A 15,550-nucleotide genomic window follows, 5' to 3' on the forward strand; every position below is an offset into this window, starting at 1 on the left:
GAAAAGAGGAGGGGGGGCGCAGAGGAGAGAGAGAGAGAGAGAGAGAGAGAGAGAGAGAGAGAGAGAGAGAGAGTGAGAGAGAGGGGGTCAGAAAAATATAATTAAACAATTTTGCTGTATCAACTCTTGTTTCACCCAAAGAAACAATCTGACCGAAGAAAGTCTTCTTTACAAAGTCGCAAACATTGTGTAAATAAACATTTATATTTAGTATCGAGCATTTGACCCTCTGCATTATGTAAAATGACCAACTCGGTCACTTACATCGGCATAATCAAAGTGTAAAAGGAGATTCCTGTTTCTTTTTTTTGTTTTTTTTTTCTTTCTTTTTTTTTTTTTTTTTTTGTTTTTTATTTTATTTTTGGCGAATAATCCAATCTAAATATTATATGGAAAGAGCGACGACGTTGCATTGGCTTATCGATCGTGTCAGCGACTGAGAAAAAACGACTAGCATTATAATAGACGCTTAAAACGAGAAAATAAAGAGCCGATATGGGAGAGAAAAATGTAAATATATATAATGTCGTTTCAATGTGGACAAAGCCTGGGTTTCTTTCTTATTCCTACAAAAGTCATCCATCTCTGTTACTTTCACACGTCCTCTATTAGTTATCGCGAAGGAGAGCCGCAGGTATGCGTTATTCATATTTTTTATGTAAATATCTTTTCCTTCAAATACCTCAAATCACAGTTTAATAATGGAGCTCTGTAAGTGTAATAATATTTTACATTTTGTATTTTATTAATTTCTTACTGTACGTGAAGTATTCGTTGTAGGAACTCCGCTCACTGCAACTTTTATAAAGAAATCATATTTACTGCAAACATCTTATCAACAGTGAACTTTATAATGATATCATCGGAAAGTTCATGCATTCGTATCAGTCCAGTCATTATCTGTCATTATTCATTACATGCGACATTCCCTAGCCTCTCTAACATTCGGAAATTATAAAATATTCGTAAAGTTATTTCGTAGTTATGTAAACAAAACAAAACAAAAAAAAAAAATAATTCCGTAGATTTTGTTTTACTTGTTCATTCTTTTGTGTAAAAATTGATAATAACATATTAATTGTGTAAAATAATACCAAAACTAGATAAGTGTTAGTTATTTTTCAATTTAGAAATATACGACAATCTTTTGCATAGCTTTTAAATAATAAATAATTATGATTAATTTTCTCTTTATATAGAATATTGACATTTTTAGAGATTATTTGTTTTCTTTTTTTTTTTTTTTTTTTTTTAATCTTTTAATATTTGTTTAAAAATTATTTTTATTTTTCGTTTGTTTAACAACTAGTTTAGATTTTGATTTGGAATAATTTTTTTTATTCATTAATCAAGTATTAAAATAGAAAAGAACGAGGAGCTTGTGTACGATGAAAAATCTGTTTCAGCATCAATACTTCATTTTATTCAATTAATTATAAGAAGAACAATGTGGTAATGGTAATTATAGCTTTATTGTATTGATTAGTGGGGATTTTTCATTCGCTTGTATATCCATGCAACTAACGACCACTAATATCTCAAAGTCTGAGCAAAAAAGTATTAAAAATATTGTAAATATCTGGCAATTTAATACGATCGCTAAAAGTTTTTATTTTCATTTTTTTTTTTTTTTTTTTTTTTTTTTTTTTTTTTTTTTTTTTTTTTTTAATAAAATGTATTCATCTTGTGCTTGTAAATTATATAAAATTCATTTACATAAGATGTATTTGGCATAATAGTTTCGCCTTTTACAATTATAAAAATACAAAAATTTTCTTCGCTTCATTATTAATTATTGATTTACTTTTTTTTTTTTTTTATTTTTTATTTTTTTTTATTACTTAGAAATTCTTAAGTATGATATAATTTAATATTTTCTGCTTATGTATTAAAACCTGTTACAAATATTATGTATTTTTAAACAAAATTTTAGACTCTGAATAATACATTCTAACAATAAAACATTGTTAGATATAAAAATTGAATATTAATTTTGTGAAATATATCGTGTGAAAATAGCAGAATAATAATAATAATAATAATAATATTTGTTCAATTAAATTACCAAAAATGACATATAAATTTCGGCAATATGATTGTCATGTAAAACAACGTGAATCGGATGCAATATTTTTCGTAAACACTTTTCATCTTTGATATTGTTAATAATGGTTAATAACAATCATAGAAGAAGTGCATCGCAAAGGGATTTAAATACATTGGAAATTATTTTCTTAATTCTGTGGACCGATCGATCATTCGAAAGTATAAGTAAAAGCAAGCCAGACATTTTGAAAATTCCATTACATACTTGTGTATTCTATGGGCAATAATAGAATTTTCATCGCATGCCTATAAATATTATTCATACTCCGGCGCTATGCAATTTATAATTTAATCTTTTATTTTCACTCTCGTCGTCAAAGATTATTACGAAAACGTGGCATTTTGAACATGTGCTTTTTCAATATTTTCTGGTTTTTTTTTTTTTTTTTTTTTTTTTTTTTTTTTTTTTTTTTGATAAGTCGATGTGTCGGTAACTTTCTTACTCAAGAACAATATCTTTTATATGCAGCTCCAACGTAATTGCCATTTTATTTGATCAATTATCGAGCAATTACAATATTTGAATTTTATCACGACATTCTTTCGACTCGTTCTAGTAAAGCCGAAAATAAAATACGCCATAAAGTCTACGTCAAAGCACGCAAACTTAGTAAAAGAATTTAGACGCGCAAGCTTCGATTAATCGATCGGTCTAAATCAATATCGAGTGGCAGAGATACGCGAACGAGGATGCTCGGCTTTAAATATTTAAATATACATAGATATTTTAACAGTGAAGGAGGACCGGGCAACCTCGCTAATCGTTTGACACACGCGCGCTCTCTCACGCTCGTGACCAATGATTGCAGGGTTCACTAAGCCGAGCACTGGGCTTTCGACCGCGCAGCGAGAAGGCCTCGCCTTCCTCGTCCTCGGACACGGGGAGTCTAGCGAGCCAGGGCCAGTACATGAGCAGTCTGCGGAGCAACTCGCCTCCGCCACCCCAACTACCCCCACGGCCCTCCACCATCTCGGGGAGCACGAAGCGCCATCGCCGAGTGAAGAGCATCGGCGACATCGAGTACATGACTAACGTCGCCGTGAGCACGCCGGTCTGACAGGAAATCAGGCCCCCGCAGCAGTATCCGGGGCCTTACAGAAGCCTGAGCGAGCGGGGATACTCCTCCTCATCCTCAACCTACTACTCATCCCAATACGGTTCGTACTCGGGCTACAGCAATGTCGGCAGTGGCGGTGGAGGCGGGAGCGGCGGCGGTGGCGGTTGCAGCAGCAGCGATTACTATCATTACCAGTCGCCCCCCGGAAGCACTTTTTACCAGCTACCAAGCGGTTACTACTCGCCTCAGAGCTCCGAGAAGCCGTTCCCCGGGGTCCAGAGATACGGCAGCTTAGCCGAGGAGGCCTGGCCACCCTCCACCAAAGAGGACAACGAGCCTTCCTCGAGCAAATACAAAGCTGACAGGGTTATCTAAGGCGGACCTTTTGGAGCTGCTGCTACTGCGTTAGAATACCGCATAAGCCGTACGATGTCGTCTCGGTATACGAAGGACGGAGCTCTTTCGCAAGGACAGCCACCATTTATCAAAGGAAAATTATTAAAAGATTGGTTAGCGCCTCCGTTGGAATGGGGCACGACCCAGAGTTATACGAGGGGCAGAGGGGACCTCTAATTGAACGTGAAAAACGTTATTTGACAAAGCTATCGTTAGCATCTGAGACTATTGCAACGATTATTTGTGTACTCGCAGTGTCGAACAAATAATTTGGCGAGAATGTGATGAAATAACGAAGCAGAGGATGTATCGAGATATTTCGGTATTGCATTTATCAAAAAAATAAAAAACAAATTAATCCGTTTTGGCGAAAAGATTTTGCTTTAAAAAATGCTTGTAGACGGCAGCAGTGAGAGCTAATTTTAGTATTGTTCATGAATTTCATCGTAATTATTGTTAAAATGTAGATTACAGAATTTCAAAGATGTGAAAACATTAACGGGGCTGCACATCATTTGAAGGAGAAGACATATAATGTATAAAATATCTTATTGGATCATTGGAATATGTCCGAGAAAATATTTGTAAAAAGATGTTTCTATAGATTATACTGAAATTTCGATAAGTTCGACTTGGCGTCGAAAGTTCAAACTTTTACCAAGTCGATATTTATTTAGAGCTCATTTGAAATATATATATATATATATATATATATATATATATATATATATATGTATTAAGTAATTAATTTGAACATTGTGAAAATAATATGAACAATACGATTGTTAAGTATTCGATAGAGTATTATATAAATAAATTCAAAATAGCTTGGTATGTACCTAAAAATTTATAAAATAAATAAAAGAATAAGAAAATTTAAATGACATATTAAGATGTAGTAACAATCACTAAGATACGAAACGAGTCGTTATAAAGCGATTATAAAGTGACTATTGATATTCATTTTGAAAAGTCTGATTAACTTTCGTTTAATAAAGAAAATATATAAGCGTTAAAACACCACGTTAATTCATAATGTTAAAATAACGTAATCATTATTGGTGAAATATTTTTATTCGTGTATATAAATTTAACTAATGCTAAATTAAAATTCATTTTCATTATGTAAGTTTTTATATACTTAGAATATAAAGAGTCATAAATATTTTAACGTTGATATTACATGTATTCTATATTTATTTTATATATAAAATGTATGCACTCTAATTTTTATTTATTTACGTTCGTTCCAATATTTAGAGCCGAAAGAATAGATAAACGTTAATGATATATTGACTATATGCAATAATAGATGTGCTAATTAATTATTGTCAAGTTCTTGCATTTCAACACTGAATCCAAACAATTATATTCCATTAATTTGTGATTTATTTAACAATGATAGTACCGGATTTTCAAGCTAATAAATAAATTATTAAAAAATTTATTGCACTATATAAACTGCTAGTTAATATCTTTGTGGTGAAATCACAATACAATACAGTCGTATTCAGTACTTATAATACAAAATAATAACTTGTTTATCCGTTAAAATATTTGAAATTAAAGAAGCTTCCGTAAAGATTAAAAAAAAAAAAAAAAAAAAAAAAAAAGTATATATATATATATATAAATATACTGCAGCATTCAATTAAGTTAGTTCTGTGCAAATTGAGACATTTTATTGGAATGCTTTACATATATTTATCTACAATAATATGCAATAAATTTAATTGGATTTATAAATAACCGAGATGTAATTGAAAACTATCGCTAAATAAGATTTTGGACGTGGCATAAAAAAATTCTTTCAAATAAACTATTATTTATTTAATTGACGGTACTTCTTCTTAAATTATCAATTGATTTATTCCGTACTATTTCTTATTATACAATTTAAAGATAATTGTGCATTTAATAAACAAAAAATTGATAATTGTGTTTGGGCGCGTATGCGTGTGCGCGCGCGTGTGTGTACGTGTTCTTTTTATTTCTACGATACGATCATAAAATGAAGCAATGAAAAATGTAGAATGAAATCTAATATGCAAAAAAAAGGAATAAATCCAATTGCTCATTGATGTTGTTTTACCGAGCCTAAAGCGACTCGTCAAATGCGCATTTTATGCCATTGCACTATGTAATTTAATCCCATGTAATATGTATGTTCATGTACCTAAGTAATTTATTTTATTATATTAATTCTTAGACTGTAAGTCGTGTATTTATAAATAAAAATTAAAAAAAAGTGTTATTACCGATCAGTTCTAGTGTTATCAATTATTCGTCTGGAGCGTAGCTTGAAGCGGACAATGTAGAAAGCACTAAAGCAAATGTTTTAAAAGTTAAACTATTAATAATTGACTTTTTCTCCAGCGGCTATTTAACAATACTCCATACTTCCCAAGATCTTTAGCAACCTAAAGTAGCTCTTACGTTCATTTCAAAAAAGAATATTAATGACATAAGCTGAAAGTGACTGTTGAATTCACTGCAGATAGTCAACGATATCGTTAGAATTGATAAGCGTCAGTGCGCATTACAAAATCATGCAAAAAGGAGGAAAATTGATAAACAATATGAGAATGTGAGTGAAGTATATGATTGTATCATGACTCTTTAACATGACAGAATCATGTTAAAGAGTTTGAAAATAAATAAGAATATTAAATAAGGAAACAAATTCTTTTGCTGTATGCAATTATTGACGGACGAGTGAAGGAAAAAAGTTTGTAAATGTGTAATTGGAGTGGCATAATGTGTACATAATTAACGTGCGATGTGCATTATTATTGCCCTAATCATGGAAATAAATTTATTGCCTTGAATTGTTGTTTTTTTTTTTCATAATTTCCTACCCCACGACCTATGAAACTAATTTTTCTTCTCGATAAAACTACAAATAATACTATTATTATTATTATGATCATAGCTGTATAACAATATGTAAATTTTAAGGAAAATTAAGTTATCCCAGTGGTTTTCATTCAATTACGTTATTTTAACATTATTATACACCTATGCACCCCTCGGATTAAGGGTAGAAAGGAATATGTGCGGCATAACCGATTTGCGCATGGAAAAGCGTACAAACGACTACAGAAAATACCCTACGTACGTGTGTTTTTACTAGCTCGCACACACTTTGAACATCCCGATCGATAAAGACGTTTGCTTTTTTTTCCAAGTAAGCCGATGTGTTTCAAGCCATAGTTTCTGTCTGATATTTGCCGTCAGATGTCACTCGCTCTCTCTCTCTCTCTCTCTCTCTCTCTCTCTCTCTCTTCGAGACACGTCCTCACTTTGTGGGCTCGGTAAGGTTAGGTAGCGTTGGTGATGCGGTGCGCATGCGCGAAGCACCGCTAACAAGTGCCACTTGTCACGGTGGAGTCGAAATTCGTCCATCCGATTGCGGCGCTCCAAGCACGGTAATTGCTTTTTCCGTTTATTTTTCAAAAAATTGCTTAGAAAGTGTAAAACATAATGTCTGGGAAATCGAAAGCCTTCACGAAGGAAGAAGAGCTGCTGCTTCAGGATTTCTCGAGGAATGTGTCGACAAAATCGTCTGCACTCTTCTACGGTAATGGCCTCATCGTTTCGTCGATTCCCATCTGTAAGTAAAATTTGCCCATAAATATCATAAATTTTTAATCGCCGGTTATTTTATAATTCGCTCTTTGTCGTTCATAAAAGCAATTTTACGAAGCCTATTATGTTGATTTCAGTCATGCATTTAAATTTGAGATTTATTAAATTAGGTTAGGTTACTGTACTGTGCATTGGAAAAATTAATTTTAGCACTTCATAAATATTGACATAGATTATTTTGAATAACAATGGCTTTTCAAATAATGAGTAATTTACACCTCGGACAATATTATAATAAAATCCTAAAAACAAGTATAATAAGATAAATAACCAATAGCAAATTGCAGCCGTGACAAGTCGATTAAATTAATTAAAAAATATATTTTTCAGGGCTCTTTTGGAGAATCCACCTAATTGATGTTTATTCAAACTTGATTTCCTTTTTGTTGGTTACTCTTGTCAGCACGTACGCCCTGGCCTTTGCATACAAGAATACAAAATATGTTTTAAAGCATAAGGTAAAATTAAAAGAGTACAAAATTATTATTGTAATTAATATAGCATATATAAGAAGACATTACAAAGCTAATTCTAATATATGAATAGTATTTTAATTATTGAGAACTATTTTTAAAAGCTTAATATTGCTTCTTGTAAAGATTGCTGTGAAAAGGGAGGATGCAGTTACTAGAGAAATGAGCCGTAAACTTGGGGAAGATAAGAAAATGAGCCGGAAAGAAAAAGACGAAAGGTATTGATGCGCTTTTATTTATCTATTTTTAACATAAATAGTTATTAAAATAATGGCTCTATAGGCTATTTACATATTGATAATTGGGCAAATTTTATAAATCAGAATGCCAATTATGTGAAGTACCGTTTAGTTTTATCAATTTACAGCTGAAATTCTTTTCCTCCATATTTAACATAATTTATTTGATAATTTTTATCCAAACTCTACACGAGTCTTAATGAAATTAATTAAAAGTATTTCAAAATAATTCATCATTCGCAATTAATTATTACTACAAACAAGTACATTATAATAACAAATATAACATTCGCTTATAATATTAAGTAACAACTATTGGAGGAATTAAAAATTAATACCAATTGTTGTTTAATCTACAGGATCTTGTGGAAGAAGAACGAGGTTGCCGACTACGAAGCTACGACTTTCTCCATTTTCTACAACAATGCCTTATTCTTAGCCATCGTTATTATCTCCTCGTTTTACATTCTAAAAACAATGACACCAGCTGTAAACTACGTATTTTCCGTCGGAACTGCTAGTGCTCTTCTGGCCCTCTTATCGACTGGATCGCAATAATGACATTAATCTGTAATTTCTTCTATTTGTAATAGATTTTGTTAAGTTATTTCGTGATGAGACTTTACTCGCTCAAATTTTTCATTGAGTAAATTTTTTATACGAGAGTATAACTAAGTGAACAAATATAATTATATTTATAATATTATAACTAATAATAAGTTTCCAATATTCAACAAGCCGAAGTCTTTTAATTTTAATGATAAAATTATTATATTCTTAAATTACGCATAAAAAAAATGCAGCTCCCAATGCCCTCGATACATTGGGCAATAACAGTAAGCAAATCGCAGTAAATAATAAAGTAAATTTGGAAAATCCTTCGTTGGTGCATAAATGAAAGAGAGGATGAAGGAAACTTGGAGATTACGAGATATCGTTTAAAAGCGCAGCGTGCACATTCACATACATCCACGACATAACTATTATTAACTTTCTAAGCTTGTAATATAGAAAACTCGCCAAATTTTAAAAGAAATTGGGCATCTTTCATTGACTTGGTGAAGTTAATGTTTTGGCGCGATGATAAATGCAAACGTGTACTTCAAAATACGCCCGCGGCGAGCAAAGATTTTTCCCTCTTCGTTGCGCGCGCGCGCGCGCACCTTCGCCTTAAGACCGACAAAAACGTTTATACGCGAAAGACAATAAAATTGGCAGAAAACCAGCTGTAGCGCGAGCAAAATTTTCATGTCTTATGTATATTTTATAGCTGCGGGCAAATAACGTAAGGTTCGCTTGTCGAGCCAGAACACAAGAGATGATCGACGGATTATTGTGATATTGTCGTAATCGTAGCGGCGCTCTAGCTAATTTAAAAGCGTAATATATTTCATTGTCGGCCAGCTTGCCGTGCGAAATTTCAAGGCCCTTCGTTCAAAACGCTGCACGCTGCAAAACTGCCATTATAAATCAAACTTTCTCGCAAACATAGATCCATGGGTGAATCAATGTGAATGACGGAGACGATTATATTTGAATGCGATGACAAAGGCCTAATCGATATTTTCGTCGGTTCTCTATCTACGGAAACTTTTTTTCTTTCACTGCCCTACGATTATTAATTTCGCTGATAGGAGACAAAGTTATTTTTTTTTTTGTTTGTTTGTTTTTTCTTTTTTTCCATCGAGCACGCAAGCCATTTTGTGTTTTTGTGGCAATTGTCGTCGGAGATTTAAACGAGAAATGCCCTATCCGTGTGTTGCGAATTATTTCGCAATTGTTTGCGTGAAATTTGAAATTTGCATTCTTGCAAAAATTCATTTCATCGGGAATTCTCTCAATAAAGGTATACGTTTATTAATATAGAGCACGTTTTGACGTCATATTTCGATAAATAGATAGAACTTGCTTTTATTCAAATAAATTAAGCTTAATGTCTCTCTCTCTCTCTCTCTCTCTCTCTCTCTCTCTCTCTCTCTCTCTCTTAGTTTACTCCAATTTTAGCTGAACTATATTTTACAAGCAAAATATTTTATAATGAAATATTTCTACATCCATTGATAAAGTGCAATTGAAATAATGTCCATATTTCATTTGAGTTTTTAATTCGTTGAAAACGCGTTATTGGGGTCGCGATATTAGCAGCTGTTAATGGGTTAAAGCATGTCTAATGGGATTAGATTATTTCTTTATTTTCATGATGAATTTTAAAAAGCTGACCGATAATTAATCGATCGTATTCTTCTAAAATTTAGCTAGCTAAATATAAATTGAATCCCATTTCTAATTTTTAAAAGCCGAGCTGAATTTTAATAGATTATTCTCAAATTTTATTTAGATAATCTTCTTGGATATTATTGTAGCTTAAACGTGTGATAAGTCCCACGAGAATTTTCAAAACTATTAAATATATGCCTACATTAATAAAATAATGCTATTTTTTACAATATCATGTTCTACTTATTTTATATTTATCTTAAGATCGGCTACTACTTCATGTTCGCTGAATCTAACAAGAAGCTTGTCTTACCAAGCTTTCGCCATTACCAAGTTAATATCTGTGAGTAATGTTGATTTTTGTATAAAATTCAGCGGCCACGCGCATTAATTATACTGACAATGTTAAAACAATCGTTTGATTTATAATTTAAAATATCGCGATCGCGTAGTTTTCTCCACTATCTTATTTTGTTTGCTGCTTTTGTTGCCCCAAATATTTTCTTTAGCGCTTTATTTTCGAAACATTCTAAATCTATTTTCTTCTTGTATTGTGATCGCCCATTTTTCAAACCTGTACTTAGCTATCGGTATTGTCATTTACTAAAGTCATCGAAATTCCAATCCAAGATTATTGTATGCCCATTGGCTACTGCGATACGTGACATGAAGATCGCTCGTTTCAAAATTGTCCATTCAAATTTCCGTTAAAGTAGGCAAAATTATTTACGCGTCATTTGCAGAAATCTAATAAATCTACGCAATCGTTGGCGCTTATTATAAAATCTTTGTTTTATTCACATCTCGCATTCGAAGATTTATTGAACGTTACAGAATAAATAGCATCAAGATCACATTGTTTTCGAGCCTCCTGCAGGAGAGCTCGATTAAATTGTAATTTTCGAATGATATTTGATTAAGTAGATCATTTTTATTGCCCCGGGTATCGTATGAGCGAATGGATGAAAACGACAACTTAAGAATCGTTATCAACGTTTCTGTATCTTTAAATGCCGCGAAAAAAAAAAAAGATAAAGAAAAGAAGTATTGTCATTCGCTACATTAAATCAGCTATATTTATAATACTTTGTATTTGTCGCTGAGGAATTTTTTATTTTATCTATCATCGTCCCAATCAATTATAACTCCCATCCATTGCCTCCATTAAAAAACACGCCTCCCATTAAAATCCAATAATGATATTGTACATTACTTTGTCGGCAACTGTTAATATCGCTACGATGCTAAATAATAATAATAATAATAATAATAATAATAATAATAATAATAATAATAATAATAATAATAATAATAATAATAATAATAATAATAACGGTCTCTCCCACTCTTTCATCAAAGCGTCTTCCATACATTGTACGACGAGGAAAAACACGAAATTTGAAATTTTGTAATGTTTGAGAATTTCGGACTATTTATAAACAACAATTGTGCAATGTAGCCGGTAGTCTTTTAAGCGCCGAGACTTAAAAAAAATAAAAAAAATTTATATATATAATGTCGTGTTTTAAATGTCGTAAGATTTATTTCGAGGCATTTAGTTTGTAACTGATACGCGATAAAAAAAATTAACGCACAAACCGAGGACGGCTAAAGCCACATATTGCCAATGCAATGTTAATTCCTTAGGAAAACGTAGCCTCGCCAGTTTCCAATTCGATATAACTTCTGCTCCAGCACAACAGCTTCGCCCTGTTCCCTGGGCAAGGAGCAAGAAGCATCGACTGCCTCATCCATCGAGATTAGAGATAGATGGAGGTGGTGGCTCGATGAAAATAGCGATTATTAGTGGGCCGTGATGTGAATGGAGGAGAGGGTGGAGGGCGATTTTTTGCCGATTCGAGAGCGGCTTTTCCAGCTGGCCAGCGGCCAATCCGCCTTATCATGATCCGGGAATGCTGACCCCCCGGTTACAGTAACACGATACACTCGGTCAATGTTTTGCCACTGCGCCAAATTGCCTGGAGTTTACTCCAAATGAGTAGCTCCTTCTCGCTCTCTCCGTTATATCGTACTCTTTTACGAGCGACCCTCGCTATTTTTCGGCTGGTTCGAGCTGTAATTTGTCGAATCGTTGAGCCTAATATAGTAAATGCAACTTGGTATTGTTGTTAATGGATCGAGCGTTCGACGACGAAATTGCAATGTAAAGGCCAAATTATTTTTAAAGAATAAATGCTTTTTCGTCACTGCATACGTTGCCTCTTACGTTGCTTTTCTCAGAGTTTTGTTTCTTTCATAATGTATGTTGTTTTAGCGAATGAGGTATTGAAATGTCATTAGAGTGTCCTATTTTTCAAAAATAATAAATTGAATATTCCCGAAGCTTTAAAACTGACACAATGGTCAGAAAAATATTGAAAAATATTTTTAATTTGTGCAATTCCTCGGTTCTTTAGGATAGAAATTTCAATAAAAGTTTTCAAGACCAAATGAAAGTTGCATTTAAGCATAAAATATTACCATTTCAATGTTATTTTTAAACTGAAAATGAAATTAAAATTGCCACTAACTTGGTTTCGTAGTTTCATAAAATATGTCTTGTCTTATTAAATTTGAATTATCTTTGAATGGATTTGATGAAGTACGGTAAAACTATAATATATAATTAGGCGTAAATTATCTGCTTTGCAGCACTTTAAATACACCGTAATAATTAATATTATACACACATATATGTGTGTGTGTGTGTGTGTGTGTGTGTGTGTGTAAGATGTGTTAAAAACGTCGACGATATGCATCTAATGTGTACTGTGAAATATCGATTCAACTTTTTTCAAACAATAACTGCCAAATTATATAATGAGTAAAAATGAAATTATCATGATTATCCCGATTCTAAAAATATATCGCGCAAGCCGCAACTATAAATAGCTCTACTTTTATAGAGTTTAAATGGATATAAGCTCGAAAGATAATTAATATCATAATCTTAATATTTTATTCTTCATCCATTATAAGAGACTATAATCCTGGTAAAAATAAACTCGAGTGAATAAGGAATAAGAAATAAGGAGCTTATTCATCAATTAGCTGTCAAAATATTACGCCGTCTTTGTAAGCATCAACGCTGAAATTTAATATTCATGATATTTCAAGTAAAGTACAATTCACCGAAACGCCAGGAGAAAAGGAACTGCAAAATTCAATACTGAACTAAAAATGGAGAAATTAAAGTAAATATCCGTAAATCAAAATTTTACTATCGTTTGCAGTCTCAGCCTCTTCCATTCATAGAGAGTAAATACACGAGAGAGAGAGAGAGAGAGAGAGAGAGAAAGAGAGAGTCCTAATTAAGGAACCTATATTCACGCTATTTATCTTTACACGAGCATTAGCAGCATACAATCACAAAACGCGCGCCCGCGCATACTGCGAACCATAATTCTACTTTTCCAAGTAACTTTTCGAGAGCGGTTTTACGTATTTTATTTCTCGTGTTCTACACATAGACGAATAATATTTCAAGGAAAAGCACATTAAAGTCCACAGGAGGCGTACGAAAATTGCACAAATTGTCATAAGCAATGCGTACGCGTACACACGCAACTGCCACTTGCCGCTTCACCCTCATATACGCTTTTCACACATCCGCATATTCCATTGTTTATAAGCTTGGATTATTTAGGCTGTGACCAAGGATACATTCTCAATGCGCGAAAACTTTATTGGGTTAAAAATAATTGGACTTTATTTAAGCTTAAAATAATTCGCGTGCAACGACTTTAACGGGCTTTAAATGAAGGTTTTTGAAAATTTTGCCCCATTAGAATATATTTTGTTTCGTAAACGTCACTTGTTGTTGCGATGTTGACTGATAATTTTTAACATACCTCATATTGGTGATGGTTTCGTTATTCTCGTGTAAGATATTTATGATAATTTCTGCACGTTAACTAAAAGATGCAATTACAGGTAAAAACGTTTTACTTTACCAAAAATGAATTTTATTATTCTTAATAAGCGGCTAAATAAAAATGTTACGGAACATTGGTTTTTCCGTTACTCAAGAACTCAAATTTAATTGAACGTGTATAGAATTTAATAAAAATAGAATAGTTTTGTAGTTGATATTATTTGAGTTTTTGGCACAATAGGATAATATTTTTAAAAAGTAATTAAATTTCACGCGCTCGTGAATTTTTTAAGTTTTTAGTTTTAAACGAAATACATATCACGATAATGCAAAATGGAAAATACAAATTTAAATGATAGTAATAGAATAATCTATATCTAATCGTGCGGATTTTTTAATTTTAATTTACATAAAACTTTTCCAATACAAAAATCTATAATTACATTGATTTCTCTAAACAATTTATAATCCAATGCATAAAGAAAACAAAACATATAGTAAAGTAAAATTGGCTCTTTGAAAAGAAATTTTCCGCAAAAATACCTGATTGTTTTTTGTTTTTCTAAAAGCCATATTTCATTGGATTTTAAACAATTTTCTTATTTTTAATAGAAATATATTTGTAAAGTTTATTTACTTTTCATAATATTTTATCAATGACTTGGAATTACCGTTACATTAGTTGCACAAAGGGAGTGAAACAATAGAGAAACTTCAACTCGCTGTCAGTGCATTTATTTGTAGGTGTTTAATGCATAGAAAAAAATGTTAATATAATTAACAAAGAAGAGGATTTATTTTCTTTTAACGGTGAATACAGTGATGCTATCGAGAATTTAGATTTCTTATAAACGACGCGGTACATGTTATTGACGAAAATGTAAGAAAATGTTGAAAAGGAACCAAACAAAAAAAAAAATTAGATTGACAATATAAATTCATTTTATTAATGTAGATACAGATTATTTGTTTTATAATCGCTAGGATCTAAGCACGATTATGTGTAATTTAAAATTAATATATTAATTATCAAGTATATTAAGCGGTAGAGAACAAAGATACTAAAATTTAAAATAGTTTTAAGACAAAAGTTGTTTTGAAGTCATCCCACGATTGACAAATAGACAAATTCCCCAAACTTAATAGTTCTCTTTACTATTTGTTAAAACGACAGATTATTTACAGATCAATCTAAGATTAACTTTATATACATGTTATTAATTTTTTATTTTTTATATCCGCCTTCGCACAAATGCGCATCATTTCACTTTTCTTTTCATCAACTATATATATATATATATATATCTAAGTATATAATAGCATTTGTGGAATCTTTTTGCCAAAATATCTCCCGATACGGCCGTGACAATATTAAAAGAAAAAAATCGTATTTACGAGCGCGTGAATGTAAAAGAATAAATATAAAAGAACGAGAGTGCCACTTATTAAATGAATATAATTATATTTTTCAAGCTTCGAAGCATTTTAAAAATAGAATCATCATTATAGCGTTTTCAAAGCTCGACAGATCCGTGGACC

At 31.9% G+C, this 15,550-nt stretch overlaps 2 protein-coding genes across 2 annotated transcripts in view; both read left to right on the top strand.

Moving 5' to 3' along the window:
* Liprin-gamma (liprin protein kazrin) overlaps positions 1-3,322 on the top strand; it is a 165,851-nt gene extending 162,529 nt beyond the window's left edge. Inside the window, 1 exon segment of the mRNA XM_011501912.1 lies at positions 2,916-3,322. Within this exon segment, the coding sequence (XP_011500214.1) occupies positions 2,916-3,164 (249 nt within the window). The 3' untranslated portion in view covers positions 3,165-3,322.
* Positions 3,323-6,922: 3,600 nt separating this feature from the next.
* LOC105364062 (translocon-associated protein subunit gamma) lies at positions 6,923-8,528 on the top strand. The gene is made up of 4 exons (XM_011501913.1): positions 6,923-7,173; positions 7,539-7,666; positions 7,808-7,899; positions 8,280-8,528. The coding sequence occupies exons 1-4, from the start codon at positions 7,044-7,046 to the stop codon at positions 8,476-8,478; spliced, it is 549 nt and encodes a 182-aa protein (XP_011500215.1). The 5' UTR covers positions 6,923-7,043; the 3' UTR covers positions 8,479-8,528.
* Positions 8,529-15,550: the final 7,022 nt, after the last annotated feature.

This window comes from Ceratosolen solmsi, unplaced genomic scaffold (genome assembly GCF_000503995.2).
Source record: "Ceratosolen solmsi marchali unplaced genomic scaffold, CerSol_1.0 scaffold23, whole genome shotgun sequence".
Taxonomy (NCBI): Eukaryota; Metazoa; Arthropoda; class Insecta; order Hymenoptera; family Agaonidae; genus Ceratosolen; species Ceratosolen solmsi.